Below are 14,126 nucleotides of genomic sequence, written 5' to 3' on the forward strand. Positions count from 1 at the left end.
AGACAGACACCCACTTCGGTGCAATTTTAGGACAAACAAGGAACGCGTTTGGTCAAATAGCTGTAATGACGTTTTCCATCAAACACGGTAGTAAACAGTGCACACACAGCAGTATGTATTTTGTCGAGGAATGAGTTACCTTTTTGTTTTTGTAAACCCACCAGCTATTATGTTTCCTTTCCTAAAGTACTGACATATAACTCTTTGGTGGTAAAATTGTGGAACGTAAGTGAGAATGACGCCTTCACAGGAGACAGACTGTGTTTGTCGGTGACTCATAGCCGGATTGCACCTTGTGCCGACTCTGCTAGACCAGGGCTGCAGTCGATTAGACTTTTCTTTTTTCTTGTGGGTTCCTAAGTGAGGGAAATGACCACAAGTGGCAGAATTTTGGTAAGGAAAGGTGCGTCGATGCTTTCAGCCTAGAGTACATTCTCCTTTTCCCAAAGTTCTCAATGTTCTCTCTTCAGAAGGGTCCAAATTGGTTGTGATGTTTCTTACAAAAGAACATAGCACATTGTGGATTATGTTATTCTCCATTGAAACTAGTATAGAAAGTAAAGTAAAGTAAAAAAAAAAAAGCGGATAAGCACCTTTATATAAGCAATATTTATAGTTCATTCGAACATCTCACTTTTTCAAGGAGTTGAAAAAAAATCCCATACGCCTCTGATGGTGACACCTTATTTTAAGGTCCTTGTAACAACAGTTAGTTAATAGGTAATGAAGCCTTATAAGATGTTTATTAACATTACTATGCGTTAATAACACCTATATAACACATTTATAAGCACTTATAAGGAACTTGTTAACCACATGTGGCTGCCATGAAATGGTGGTAAATACAAATGAAATGTAACGTTTGTTTTAAAGAGCGTTTTTGTGCTTCCCCACTGAAACACATTTATATGTAATTCTTTATTCACATTTGGTCAACATCACGTTTAACTTAACATTATGTGTTGTTATGCTTTTATAAACAACTATAAAAAATAACTCATAAGGCTTTTTATTAACGTTCTTAAGCAGTCTATAAACTGTCAACACGTTTCTTGTGAGTAATTAGAAATGTCATACAATCTAACAATATCCTTAATGATGATGCAATTTTCTAACACTTATATAGTCTTACTAACACATAATATTGACAATGTAAACATCTTGAAGGCCATATTATCTGTTGATTAATACAACTAACTTTAGTGTTACCAGTTGTTATTCAGTCAGTGGTGCTGATTCAAATCAAAGGTTTGCATTGTTGTTCATATCTGATGAAGTGTATTTCAGTCAGTGCTGGTTAAAGAGTCGGTCTTCTTCTCTAACTATAACACACTTTCTGTGTTTGACTTTTGAGACTTTTGAGACTTTTTCCCTTCGCCACATTACATAACTTTCCATTGCGACTGATGCACCAGACATCCAGGAAACGGATAGCTACAGTCGGTAGTGGCTGCCTGTAAGTGAGTCACATCCAGTTGAAAAACCAATTAGCAGCAGAGAATGTGGCAGCTTCAAATGAGCTCTGACAAACCCCGTCTGTATAAGGGAGCTCTCAAGGCGAGATAAGGGCAACGTGATTGACGTCTGAAGACGGCAGATGGTTGCTGGGACATCAATCTGACGGACGGGTTTGTAGACCAACATGGCGACGTTAGAGCGATCAGGACAGGAGTCGGGATTCAAACTTTACAGAAGATTTGATCAGATAAAAGCGTTTGATGTTGCTTTTGAGTCTTTGCTTTGATTAAGTTGAGGTGAATTTAGACAGTAAGGTTGACAAAATGGATCATTTTGTTGGTTTTTATCTACTTTTTTTCTGTGTGCAAAAAAAAAACTGGTTTTCTGTCACACAGAATAAGAAATCCGATCAGAGTTCAATTCAATTTAATAAGTCTCTAAAGCAATACATCATAAAGGAGAGATCAATACTAACCCTAGGCTGTGGTCAAATTGTGTTTTTTCTCAGGACGGATTCTAACTGAGTGAAAGGACTCAGTATCATCTAAGTAGCAGCCGCGATAAGAGCTGGTCGAATTCTCTAAATACTAAATGCTTCCTTTCTTATCTCCTTAAGGACACACTGGACCATCCTTTACGAACGAAAAGGATGCTGTCCCACAATTCCTTGCGATAGCAACATTCAAAGCGACTCGCCATTCGACCCACCTGTTGCTGTTTTATTGTACATTATGGATGAATTAAAAACATCTGTTTTTAATTCATGAGTCTGTTTTGGAAAGGAAACGTTTACTTGAATTGTACATCGTTGAGTTTGTCACTGTCCTCAGTTTCTATGTTATATATAGAGTTGCCTAATTTAACGCGGTTGTCTTTTCCGGAAGTCCTGTTGAATCCTCCTTCTCCTTGCTGTTAGGAAAAGTTACGGGACAAAACCAATTGACAACTACTCCTCCTCACATTGTTGCTAACTTCTGCAACACGCAGGTCGAACATGACCTTGACCTCTCTACCCGTGATCAGCACTCACAATAATTCACAAAGACAGACCGCATGGCATTTTGAATTGAGCGTTTGCGTTGCTTCTATAAAGAAAATAAAGTGGCAATTATTGATTAGCAGTAAAGATAAAAAATATACTAAAAAGTGATGACACGCCACGGGACTCGATACACAGGAAACCTTTTCTCTGGAACCATATCTGGCGTTTCCTGCGTCCCCCGCACTCAGCGGTCCATCACCACTTAACACACTTATGGAAATTACCAGTTAAAATATTGCAACGAGGATACCAAAACTATTGACTGAGGCAGTTCCAGTAATCAGCCATGAAACGACAAATTAGATACTTTCATCTCCCCATATGACAGTAACTTGACACAGACTATATTTGTTGTCCAATATGTTGCCTATATATGAATAGTTAATACCAAATAGTGGCATCGGCATCAATTACTCCTTTCTTTCTTACACAATCACTTGACTTTCAACAGAGAAACCCTTCCAGAGACAATACTAATGTGTATTTTATCATATTGTAGACCGGTGGCGTTACGTCTGGAGACTCCGGGGTCATGCAAGTCGAAGTCAAGTTGAATAAAAACACTTGAGAGCGTGTTCAAGTCTTCATGAGTGCAGGAGGAGGTGAGCTCAGTCACTCTGACCCTCGAGGGAGACCCTTAGTCACGACCACGCCAGTGCCCTGCTCTGGTTATGAAGTGAGACGGCGAGGAGGGGGCTCACGAGAGCGGAAGAGGGTGACGTGGGGGCACAAGGGGGGGGGGGGGGGGGGAAGGAAGGTTTGCATGGGCAGCGCGTGCGTCGACATTAACCTTCCCCATTAATGAACCGCTGGAGGGGACTTCACATGGCCAAAGCTAAACACAGGAAGGAAGCGGGGAAGAGGAGGGTGATGGTGGAGGAGGAAAGTTGTGTGCAGAGGGACAGAGGTGGAGAGAGGGGGGGGGGTATTCTATCCGGCCTCGTCACTTTTCCTACCCTCATTGCCGGTTCAATCAGTAACACACATTAGGAGTAAATTGAGTGGATGGATGATGCAGCTGCTTTCAGCCAGGCCGGGGTCAGACGGAGCAATTACCGCCGCTGAGCGCTGCTTAGCCGCGTGACGTATACTCAGCAGCGCTACGACTCAAGATAGGCCAGTGGGAGGACAGTAATGGGGTGGGTGTGCGTTTCTATCTTCTATATGGCAATAGAACAAGTGGCTTCTTTCACGCAGCGATATGGGCTTCACATACCCTCGATCGGTCAAGAGTGCAACCTTTTACTTGAAGGAAATGAAGGACGCGCTTCGCTTCACAGAGTAGCTACAGAAATAATGTCATTCACGGGGAAATAGATGAGTGTCTTTCAAGAAATATATAGATTCAATGCAATACACGACCAAACGGGAGACATGTGTCACCTTGAAGTGAACCAACTTGTTGGTGTGAAAGAAAAAGAAAAGACACGTGACTTATCCTGAAGGTCTTATGATCGTGTTGTAACAGCTCCACATGGCTGCTGTCACTCCTCGGGGCAGACACAGTGACAGACACCACTTATGTATGTAGGAGATGACAGATGTATCTTGGGAGATAACAAGTATAAATTACATTTAGGAGATCTTTGATGCCCAAATTTAAAGGCTGGATTAGTTTTTATGAAGTGGGGACATATGGTGATTTATGGAGGCTGCAGAGATGAGCAAACACTGGCTGAAGGAAGGATGGAGGATTGAGAGACGGACAAGGGGCGCCCTCATCTGGTCATTTTGGTCAGTTGCATTTGCAACTATACAGCATGGACTCCCAGTGATGCAATATGCAGCAGCTTCATTGCTGTAATGCTACATGTGGTCAAGTGTAAGGATATGTCTCTTAAACACCGCCCCACAAAACGATTTTTTACCTTAATTGTTAACTAAAGATGTTATGGCTTCATTGTGCCATAACATTATTTAGCTATGAGCCAAACTACCGCTAGCTAACCGTATTTGTCAGAGTTCCAGCATGGGTTTTAGCTAGCTACCGGATAATGTCGCAGCTAGCTGCAGTGTTTTTGTTTTAGCTAGCAACTTTAACTTCAGTTAAAGTTACTACAAGAAGGTTATGAAACGGCCTCTATTTGATCCTGGTGATTTTATAGAACCTACAGACCATCAGCGAGAAGATTGGCTATTTCTATGTGGTTATTTTTTGAAGGAACAGTGTGCAAGTTTTAGTGGCATCTAGTGGTTTGTGGCAGGTTACATCCGACTGTCATAGGGTCAGATTCCACGCGACATCAGAAGAAAATCAGGTGTCGCTGCCGGTATCGAGCTGCAGTTGCAGGCGGTGGAGAGCGTCTCCTCCTCTGGCCAGGAGCAGAGCTTCTCCTCGCTGCTCCACTGGGAGCCAACACCGACACCATGCTGCTGGAGGCCCAAAGATAGCTGGGCCTTCTAGAGGAAAGACGAGGCACGGGAGAATCAGAACCAGGACTGAGCTGCTAAGACTGACACACCGTGCTGCAGTAAAATGAGCGGTTTTAGAAAAGGGATCTGGTGCTTGGAAACAATACCGCTTTTGTCCACAGGGACCGCCAAAATCAACACGAAATGGAAGTTCCTCGCAGTAGCTTTAAGAAACGCCATTGACTGCTTTCTGGCTTTTCATCTCTGGGCTGACCTACTTGGTTAACGTACCGTCATTAGTTAGCAAGCTATTTATATATGTTATATATCAAAACTAAAAAAAAAAGTGTGCAGTACCTCTTTAAAGCCAAAGACATGAATGAATAAAAGCTACGTTGAAAGACACAATCTATACTTTAGCATTAGCGCGTATATTTGTCTTGTTTCTCATGCTAGAATATAGTAGATAACCTCCAGTCACATCAGTGGAACTTTATCTGGGTATGACAATTGACAAACCCATCTCCTGCTTTTCAGCCTGCAAACTTCCTCCACTAGATGGCAGTGACGTTTTTGCCTTTTCTGTTTTTAACAGGAAAATGCATGTACAGTATGACAAACTGAGCTCCACACCTGCCCCGTGGAGATGCACTCTCCCTATTTCACATTAGACACAGTTTCGCGACGGGCTTCTTCAATTTCATGCTGCCCCTCGGATCCCGGCCACTTGAAAGAAGCCAACATTTCTCAAAGACGGGACCCTAATAAAAATCATACATTAGAGAGTGTTCCAAAGTCCCCAGCATGCTGTATTCATTTGTATGGCTCGGCAGTGATGATCCAAACCATATGAGGGGCTGAGTGGATCTGCAGAGACCCGGGGAAGAGGCAAGGCCACCCACAGCCGTCCCCTCTTAGGTCAGGCGGCATTCCTTCGGTGCCCTGGGGATCTCCGCTGAAGAAGGCAACATCATTCACAAAGACTCAGATACTACAACATATGCTACCTTCATTTCTTCTCCTGCAACGATCAAACGGGAACATAAAAAAAAAAAAACTAAAAAAAAACTGGTGACAGACAGATGGGCAGACTCTCATTACTTTGGCATTACAGCATGTACCTCTCAGTGTCGGGAGGTGAACGAGTGCAGGAAGAGAGAGGAGAGGAGCAGATGTTCTTATCAAACATGATGCTAATGCAGATTGGCCTCTAGTTACCTGAGTGGTTTTTTTTTTTTTTAAAAGACTTAATGGTGTCTAGTCCACAGATACTGTATACATATCCACAATATTCCACAATATGTTTTCAGTCCCAGTCTGTGCTTGTCTGTGTGTGATCATCGACTAAAAATGAGGGGACATGAATGTTCTTGATAAGCTCCAACGTTGTTGTGTTCATTGAGCTTGATATGTTGCTCAAGGGCAGACCACCTTCAGCCCCACAGCCCCCCCCCCCCCCCCCCTCATCTCTCAGTACCGCTCTAACCGCAGCTGTAGAGTGAAATATCAGCATTGACAAACCCAGGCAGTCAACTAAATGACACACGGCAATGTTGGAGAGGCGGACGACTTTATCTATCCAAGGACTGTCACTGCGGATATTTCTTTGCCTCTTGATATTAATTCGATTTAGCACAATAAGGCCAGAAGTTAGTAACCACTTTGCGCCGGCGGCGCTTCCTTTCCTCTGTATTTTCACGACAAAGAAGCAACAAATTTGGGGTCAATGCTGGATCACTTCGCTTTAAGGGATTATTGTGGGGAGCACAATAATGAGACGAGAAATAAGAACGTCGCTCCTAACGGCCACATCTCCCTCCAAAACCGACACAGAGCAGCTTTATAGACAGAAAACTACCACGCTCAAACAGAATATGATTTATGAGGAGAATGAATACCACATTAAAGAGAGGCATGAGGCAATACAGAGCAAAACATCCACCGGACTAAGGGCACAGTTAGAGGTTGTTAGGCAATAAAGTATTTTCCCAGATACCTGAGCAGCTAATTCAATCAATCTATTCAATAATGTATGAAGAAGAAAAAAAAGTTGAATACTGAAAAAGCTAATCTAAATTCCACTTCCACTCACTTTTCTAGGACTTAATTAGCCCTTAATGAGTCTAATATGGTGTGAAAATGTTTAGTGAGGTCATGTAAGTGCCCAGCGTCTGGCGCTGGAGGGCATGGATCATTTCCCGACTCTGGAAATTGAGTCAGAGTCCAACTGTGTCCTGCCCTGGCTTATTACTGGCTGAGAGGATCGCCCATCCCAGCAGCATAATTCCATCTGGGCTAAATATTTATACAGAGGGGGGAACGACATCACTTATCCACAACACATTCATTCACATAAGAGGGGAGAGCTACTTCCAGAGTTGAGTTAGAGTGACCCGCTCGGTTTGCCGGAGACACATCACTGCTCCTTGCTGATATTTGCAGAGACGAGCTTTCAGAGGAAGAGAGAAAAAAAAAGAAGAAGGTTTTGTACCAACTAGAGTTCACAATGATCTTTTTCATTCCTGCTTTTGGGGTGATTCTCACTTTGTATCAGATTGGGAAGAATCCTGCCAGCGGTGAGTGGACTTTTTATTTTTATATTTTGAAGTAGTGCCACAGTGCTTTTAAAATCATGAATCCTCTTGCAGTTATCATAATGATGAAGTACTTTTATTTTTACCAGAACGCATATTTATGTGCTTTTATTTCCTTCTACAGTAGAGATGTTATGTAATCTTTGTATATATATATATATATATATATATATATATATATATATATACTTATTAAGGAATATATACACAATCAATATCAAAGGCTATATATTAGCTCATTTACTGGACTAGAAGAAGTCCATTTGAAAGTACCTCTGAATGATACCATCCACTTTTTGATGTGTTTTGGACAAGAGTTTACGTGTGTTAAGAGTAAATCAACTTGTTTTTATCTCCAGCTGGGATGTGCTGGCTGCAGCAGAGTCAGGACCAAAGGTGCGACATGGTGCTGATGAGAGGGGTGACCCGGGAGGAGTGCTGTGCCGGCGGCCGCCTGGACACAGCGTGGTCCAACAGCAGCCTGCCCATGAATGAGGTCAGCCTGCTGGGCTTCCTGGGAATCGTCTCCTGTAAACCCTGCAAAGGTAAACAAACAGAACTTTTAGAAAAAGCAATTAGTCGAATCTGCTGAATATTGCTTTGGTTTATCGTCGCTGTGACCCGAAAAGGTAAATGCTGTAATAAACTGTTTTAAAGCCACATTTAAATTCTTTACAGTCACATTGTGAGTAAACATTAGGGCTCTACGCTACCGTCAGCGGTGTGGTTTCAAGGTAAGTACTGGGAGTTCTTCTTGCAGGCGTAAAACAGAAGTTGGCTCCTCCGTTACACTAAATAACTCCAGTGAAAGTTTATTCAAAAACCACAGCATTTGTGAATCAACATTCACACAGTGAGTCCCCCCCGGTGAAAATGCAGACGTGGATCGTTCCACTTAACTCCACACGGCTGTCCCGAGAAGCTTCCCCTCCTGGAATCTCTGCCAGGTTCATTCAGGTTCACTTGCAGATAAATCCTGCTCAGCACTTGCAATGTGGTGCTCATATAGGCCAAAGTAAATGTGGATATCTCCATGCTGATAAGGTCCAGTAAAAAGCTGGCTTCTGGCTTTTCTTTGAAGAGCCCGATGGACCCCAGATCCCAGGTTTTCATGGCCTCGTCACACAGCTTAGAGACGCGGAGATGTGGCTTTTATTTATCAAAGGTAGCCTGAAGCTTTGAGAAGAAAAGACTCACAAAAATGTAAACAACTTTCACATGGAAAATGAATGTAATTGATCGAATCACCACCTCTCCTCCTCCTCCTTCTTCCCTTCTTCCGTTATGAGTTCACTTTTTCTAAAGCTAGTTAAAAAAAAAAAAAAATGTTAGCACTGTTTGCTTCCATGAGCGAAATAAAGAAATGCATTCCTCCGGGCTGGAATAAATGCCTGCCACGTGCTCAGATGTCTGGGACTCATAATTTCTTTAATAGGAATTCTGTGGGAGGAAAACGTGGGTATTAAAATGAAAGTTTGACCGGTGGCTTGTCAATGGTTTGTTTACAGATGATAAAAAGTTATTAGGCGACGCAGAGGAGATAGGAGAGAGAATATGTAGCAAGAGACAGAATATAAAAGATAGAAATCAAATCAACCAAAAGTTACACAACTCTGTGATAAAACAGGATATTGAAGTGCTGGTAGAGACAGGAAATAAGTTTCTCAGGACTCAGAGCAGATCAGACATCACCTCTACAGGTCCTGGGAAGAAACCAGTGGGCATTGTCTAATGTTGCCTCTGCACTGTGTAGGATTACAGTTCCCCCTGTGCTCTGACATTATGGGGTGTCAGCGGAGCCCGAGGCTTCCTCATCTCTCAGCCCGTAAACGTCTCTGACAGCTATTTGAACTCCGTCTACCTCCGAGCCCCTCCGTCCCCTCCGTCCCCTCCGTCCCCTCCGCGGGGAGCTTAGCCCAGTCTGTGTGCAGCCGTACACATAGATCTGTTATGAAAACACGCCAGGCTCGCATTCCACCAGGCGAGCCACCCCGGTGTGTGTGACGGTCAATAAAGAGATGTGATTATTGTAAATATTGTGCAAGGTGGAAATTGTGTTATGGTCTGGGGGAAAACCCCAGATCTCAGGGGCTTGTTTTTGTTTGAAAATGCCTGCGGATCACCTGATGTCTGCAGACTTGTTAATACAGTAACATTGCACTGACACTCGCTGTGCTTTCGCAGAGACTTGCGAGGGAGTGAAATGCAGCCCGGGGAAGGTTTGCAAAATGAAGACGGGGAGGCCCCAGTGTGTGTGCTCTCCGGACTGCTCTCACATTACCTGGAAGCACGCTGTGTGCGGCAGCGACGGGAGGTCATACAAGGATGAGTGCGCTCTGCTGATGGCCCGCTGCATGGGGCACCCGGACCTGGAGGTCATGTACCAAGGAGACTGCAAAAGTAAGCTCAAGTTCATCTAGTTGATGCTGTTTCCAAGATAAAAGCAAAGTTCCGCACAAAAATACTGAAAGCACACTTTTTCTTCTTCTTCTTCTTCTTCTTCTTCTTCCCGTCGAAACAGAGTCCTGCTCCAACGTGGTGTGTCCGGGCACGCACACCTGCGTGACCGACCAGACCAACAGTGCTCACTGCGTCATGTGCCGCACAACTCCGTGCCCAATCCCCATGCCGTCCGAGCAGCAGATCTGCGGCAACGACAACATCACCTACCCGAGCGCCTGCCACCTCCGCCGGGCCACCTGCTTCCTCGGCCGCTCCATAGGAGTCCGCCACTTCGGCCACTGCAACAGTAAGGCCGCAAAAAAACCCCGCCTCGTCACCTTTTCTCTTTTTTTCCTCTCACTTGTCTGTAACAATGAGGATTCTTTTCCGCTTTTCATGCAAGCACATCCTGACCCTCTCTTTGTTCGCAGATCCCCCTCGGAAACCTCAAGCTTTCGAAGGCAGCGAGGAAAACTCAGTCTAGGTGGAGAACTCCTGACGCATCTGATGAGTCAGATCCACAAACATTCCCAAGTGTCACACCACTAGCTTCCCATGATGACCTCTTCTTTTTATTTTGACGATCACTCCCCCTCCCCCCCTTTGTACACAGAATGACAAAACTGTTTGGAAGACATCTGCTGGAAGACATACAATAGTGTAAGTGCCTCAAAAAGAGCTACAAAACCCCAGCGTGCAAATTTGCGTTAATCTTAGCGTTAGTTTGGGAAATAGAGGCAGATGAACACGTGTGCGTCTCCAGACAGAAATATCTCATTGGCTCTTCGGGAGATGTGTGCATATTGTAAATAGAATACCACTGCTATTTATTGGAGAAGGTATCAAACTCTATTTATGTTTTTACCCTAGTAACAAATCCATATATCCTCGGGAAAGCTGATGCATAAAATGTATTTATTGTGGGGTTTTTTTTGTTTATTGTGTACATACAATAGCGGCCATTGGCATTTTACAGCTGTTTTGCATTTTTCACATTCTCCACAAACAAACATCCCCCCCCCCCCCCACACACACACACGCTGATGGAAAGCATAGCTTGTGTGTTTGGAAAGTTGATACCACTTTGTATTCTGCCAACGTGGTTTTCAGGTCACCGCCAACAAGAACGGGACAGCGACAGCTGTGCTGTATGTACTTAGGCTTTTGTCTGTAGGTGAGGATGGGCTCAGCCTAAACAAACCTTTATAGTCTCCCTCCCTCCATCCCCCCCCCCTTACATGTTTACTCTGGATGCTGATCTCTCTCTGCCACTTGCTGATGACTAAAATGAACTGTCTGGTTGTGTTTGTAGGAGTCTCAGATGACCTTTTCTGTGGAGAGCGTGGCTTTGGTTTTGCAAATGTGTTGTTTTTTTCGGTCTTGTTTTTTTCATTCCGTTGCTGTTTTTCCGCAGCTTTTTATTTGATTTGAATCTTTCTAAGAACTCGCTGGACAGACAGATGCAATCAGCATCGTCTGACTGAAAGGGGAATTAAATTTGTCTGAGAATGGACTGCAATTAAGGCCAATTGAACATACCTGATTCTACTGCAAGAGACGAGTCAATCTGCTCGCCTGCCGGTCGACACAAATGGCCAAATGATCCAATTAAGACTCAAAGCATGATGTCTGAATACAATACTCTCATTATGGAACATCTCAATGACTCTCCTGTAAATAACAGTCTCATGTGCACCTACCTGTGTACCTACTGTGAAATTTGAATGAGAAATGCATCAACATATTTTTGTATTTTTGTACTGCCATTTCAAAAACAACATAAAGTTTAATAATTGTCACAACGTGTCCTCTTTCTTTTTGACTTTTTTTTAAAAACAGAAACACGCTCGTTGCTTTGCAACCTGTTTCCCCTCAACATGTCGTCTGTGTTGTGTTATAACAACCTTACAATGAGTATTCTACAACTGAGAATCTGTGTCTGACGTACATTTGACAAAATTCCGATTTTTTTTTTCCAAACTGTGTCGCAGTCTTAATCAATCAAGCCGGTTTCAGCCGAATGAGATCATACTTGCACCCTAAAGGGAACTGGACAGCTTTCCTCTCATGCTGAAGTTTTGGGTGGTGGGTCAGGCGCCCAGTTCATGCGTGCAGTTGGTTAGACCTCCTCTCTTGTGCGTGCGTTGGCTGAGTCGCCTCTCTCCGACAAGAGGCCTCGTGTGAGAATCTGGGGGAATCAAATCCAGGCTGGGCAGCTTTCCTCCCCTGTCTCCTCGGGGATGTCCTCCTGCTTCGGGTTAGGCGGGTGGGTCACGGGGGATGGAGGGCGAAGAGTGAATGTCTCGGAGTGCCGAGGCCTGGGTACTGACTCACGTCCCTGTATGGAGCACCTCCCTTGTTTTTCTGTCTTTCTCTCTCCTTCCACTGAATCCTGCGCTCCGCCGTGCAGCAGCATCTGGTTCGACTTTAGGGAGATGTTTATATTCCCGTCCAAGTACCCTTTTATTACACTGGGAATGGAATTAGATGTTTTGTTAGTTTGAAAAGGGCAAATAACAAATGCCACCGAGGGGCTGTTGCTGTGCCCGTGGATAAAACACACACTTTTTCCAGAAACTTATTTTTGAATGTTTTCTGCACGTCGTGTGTTAAAATCACATATGATGATTGATTGACTCAAAAGATCCACAAAAAACATATTCAGCGAGCATAAATCAGATTTAGTCATCAGGCTTTGCAGACATGACCTCAGTGCGGCCCGCTGGCAAAGGACGACTTCTGTCCAATGAGGCCTCTCCTGCCGGTTTGGTCTCTCATCTTTGGGATGAACACATTCGAACTGTTCCCGGATCTAAGCTTTTTAACTGCCTAATCTACACCTCATAATGTAAGGCGGATGTGGACCATATAGGCCCATTATCCCCATACCTATATGACTGCGAGCCGTCTGTAAATTCTTCTGTCACCCACACGATCAACTCACCAAACCCGTGTTTCTCGCCACAAGTTTTTAAAAAAAAAAAACGTGGCGACCCCGCAGGAATTTGCAGTGAACACCCACTAAAATAAAGCTGCCACACTTTGTTTAAACTGGTCTGTGGTCTCTTATACGGGAAAACACACGACTGAAAAATAAAGTCGAGACAGCACTTTTGATATCTGGACACAAACATCTAGTCGGATGCAAGGCCAATCCCAGTTGCTGTTGTCATAATGACTGTGTAATACACACCTGTGTCTCATTACCACACGGCCCTCTGACTGGTGTCGGATGTGATGCGTCTGTGTCACACCAGCGGTGGTGATGACGTAATCACCTAGAGTAAACCTGTGAGCCACTTCAGAGCTATCCTGATTACACTTAACATGAGACCACAGGGATTCTCTGCCCACTTTACTCCGTATTTCATTCTTTTCACTACGTGTTATGGTTTTGTGGTGCGGCCGAACGAGGGGTCGGCCTCACCACCGCACGGAGCACAGCTCCTCGTGTGTGTGTGTGTGTGTGTGTGTGTGTATGTGTGTGTTCGTGTGTTCGTCTGTATTTGAGTGTGTGATTATGGGTGCATCTCACCTGCTGTGACCATGGGATCGGTCACACACATTACATCACGCAACCTTTGGCTGAGTTGTTTATATCCCTGCAAAACACACGGCGTGACGCCCACGCGGACATTTCAGGGATGCGTAATCATCCTCCTCTGATATGTCGAGCTTCTCCCTCAACGACGTCCACATGGTATCATTTCCGCCAAGTTTTGCCGTACTACTTCCAGTAAGTTAACAGCCAACATTCAGATCTGAAACGATGTTGTGATGGGACCAGGACCACCCACTCTCTGGATCGCGCCACTGGATTGTAAACAGCTCAGTCCCACAGCTGAAACTAATAGATATCAGATCCATCACTCCATCAGAATAAGTCTGCCTCAAACATGATTTCCCAGACTCGCTCTGTTACACGGCAAAGTCTTTCAATTTTCCACATGTGCATGGAATTTAACTTTTGACAACTGATCATTACACTGACACTACAGCCCACACTCCCGTCTTATGCTGCTACAGATGACGCTCTATGGATTTCTCGGAAATGCTCTTTACTTTTTTTTTTTTACAATTTCATAAAAAAATCGGACTATTAAATCAGCCAAACTGTCATTGTAGAATAACGCTCATTTAACAACATTTAATATAAGGTGAACATGAAGAAATACGTCATTTTTTCACCCTCTATCTGTTATTACGAGGCTAATATGACTCATTAATCATTAGTTCAT

At 43.9% G+C, this 14,126-nt stretch overlaps 1 protein-coding gene across 1 annotated transcript; it reads left to right on the forward strand.

Moving 5' to 3' along the window:
- The first annotated feature begins 6,327 nt into the window (after positions 1–6,327).
- fstl3 (follistatin-like 3 (secreted glycoprotein)) lies at positions 6,328–11,690 on the forward strand. The gene is made up of 5 exons (XM_068725965.1): positions 6,328–7,428; positions 7,806–7,991; positions 9,631–9,846; positions 9,968–10,195; positions 10,320–11,690. The coding sequence occupies exons 1-5, from the start codon at positions 7,359–7,361 to the stop codon at positions 10,370–10,372; spliced, it is 753 nt and encodes a 250-aa protein (XP_068582066.1). The 5' UTR covers positions 6,328–7,358; the 3' UTR covers positions 10,373–11,690.
- The last annotated feature ends 2,436 nt before the right edge of the window (positions 11,691–14,126 follow it).

Source organism: Cebidichthys violaceus, unplaced genomic scaffold, assembly GCF_023349555.1.
Source record: "Cebidichthys violaceus isolate CVI_PGR_0920_01 unplaced genomic scaffold, fCebVio1.0.p SCAF_37, whole genome shotgun sequence".
NCBI lineage: Eukaryota > Metazoa > Chordata > Actinopteri > Perciformes > Stichaeidae > Cebidichthys > Cebidichthys violaceus.

Bases quoted from the DNA above. Each gene is read 5' to 3' on its own strand.
- fstl3 (XM_068725965.1), top strand. From the start codon at position 7,359: ATGATCTTTTTCATTCCTGCTTTTGGGGTGATTCTCACTTTGTATCAG. The intron at 7,429-7,805 runs GTGAGTGGACTT...TTTTATCTCCAG, and splicing joins TGGGAAGAATCCTGCCAGCG to CTGGGATGTGCTGGCTGCAG. The intron at 7,992-9,630 runs GTAAACAAACAG...GTGCTTTCGCAG, and splicing joins CTCCTGTAAACCCTGCAAAG to AGACTTGCGAGGGAGTGAAA.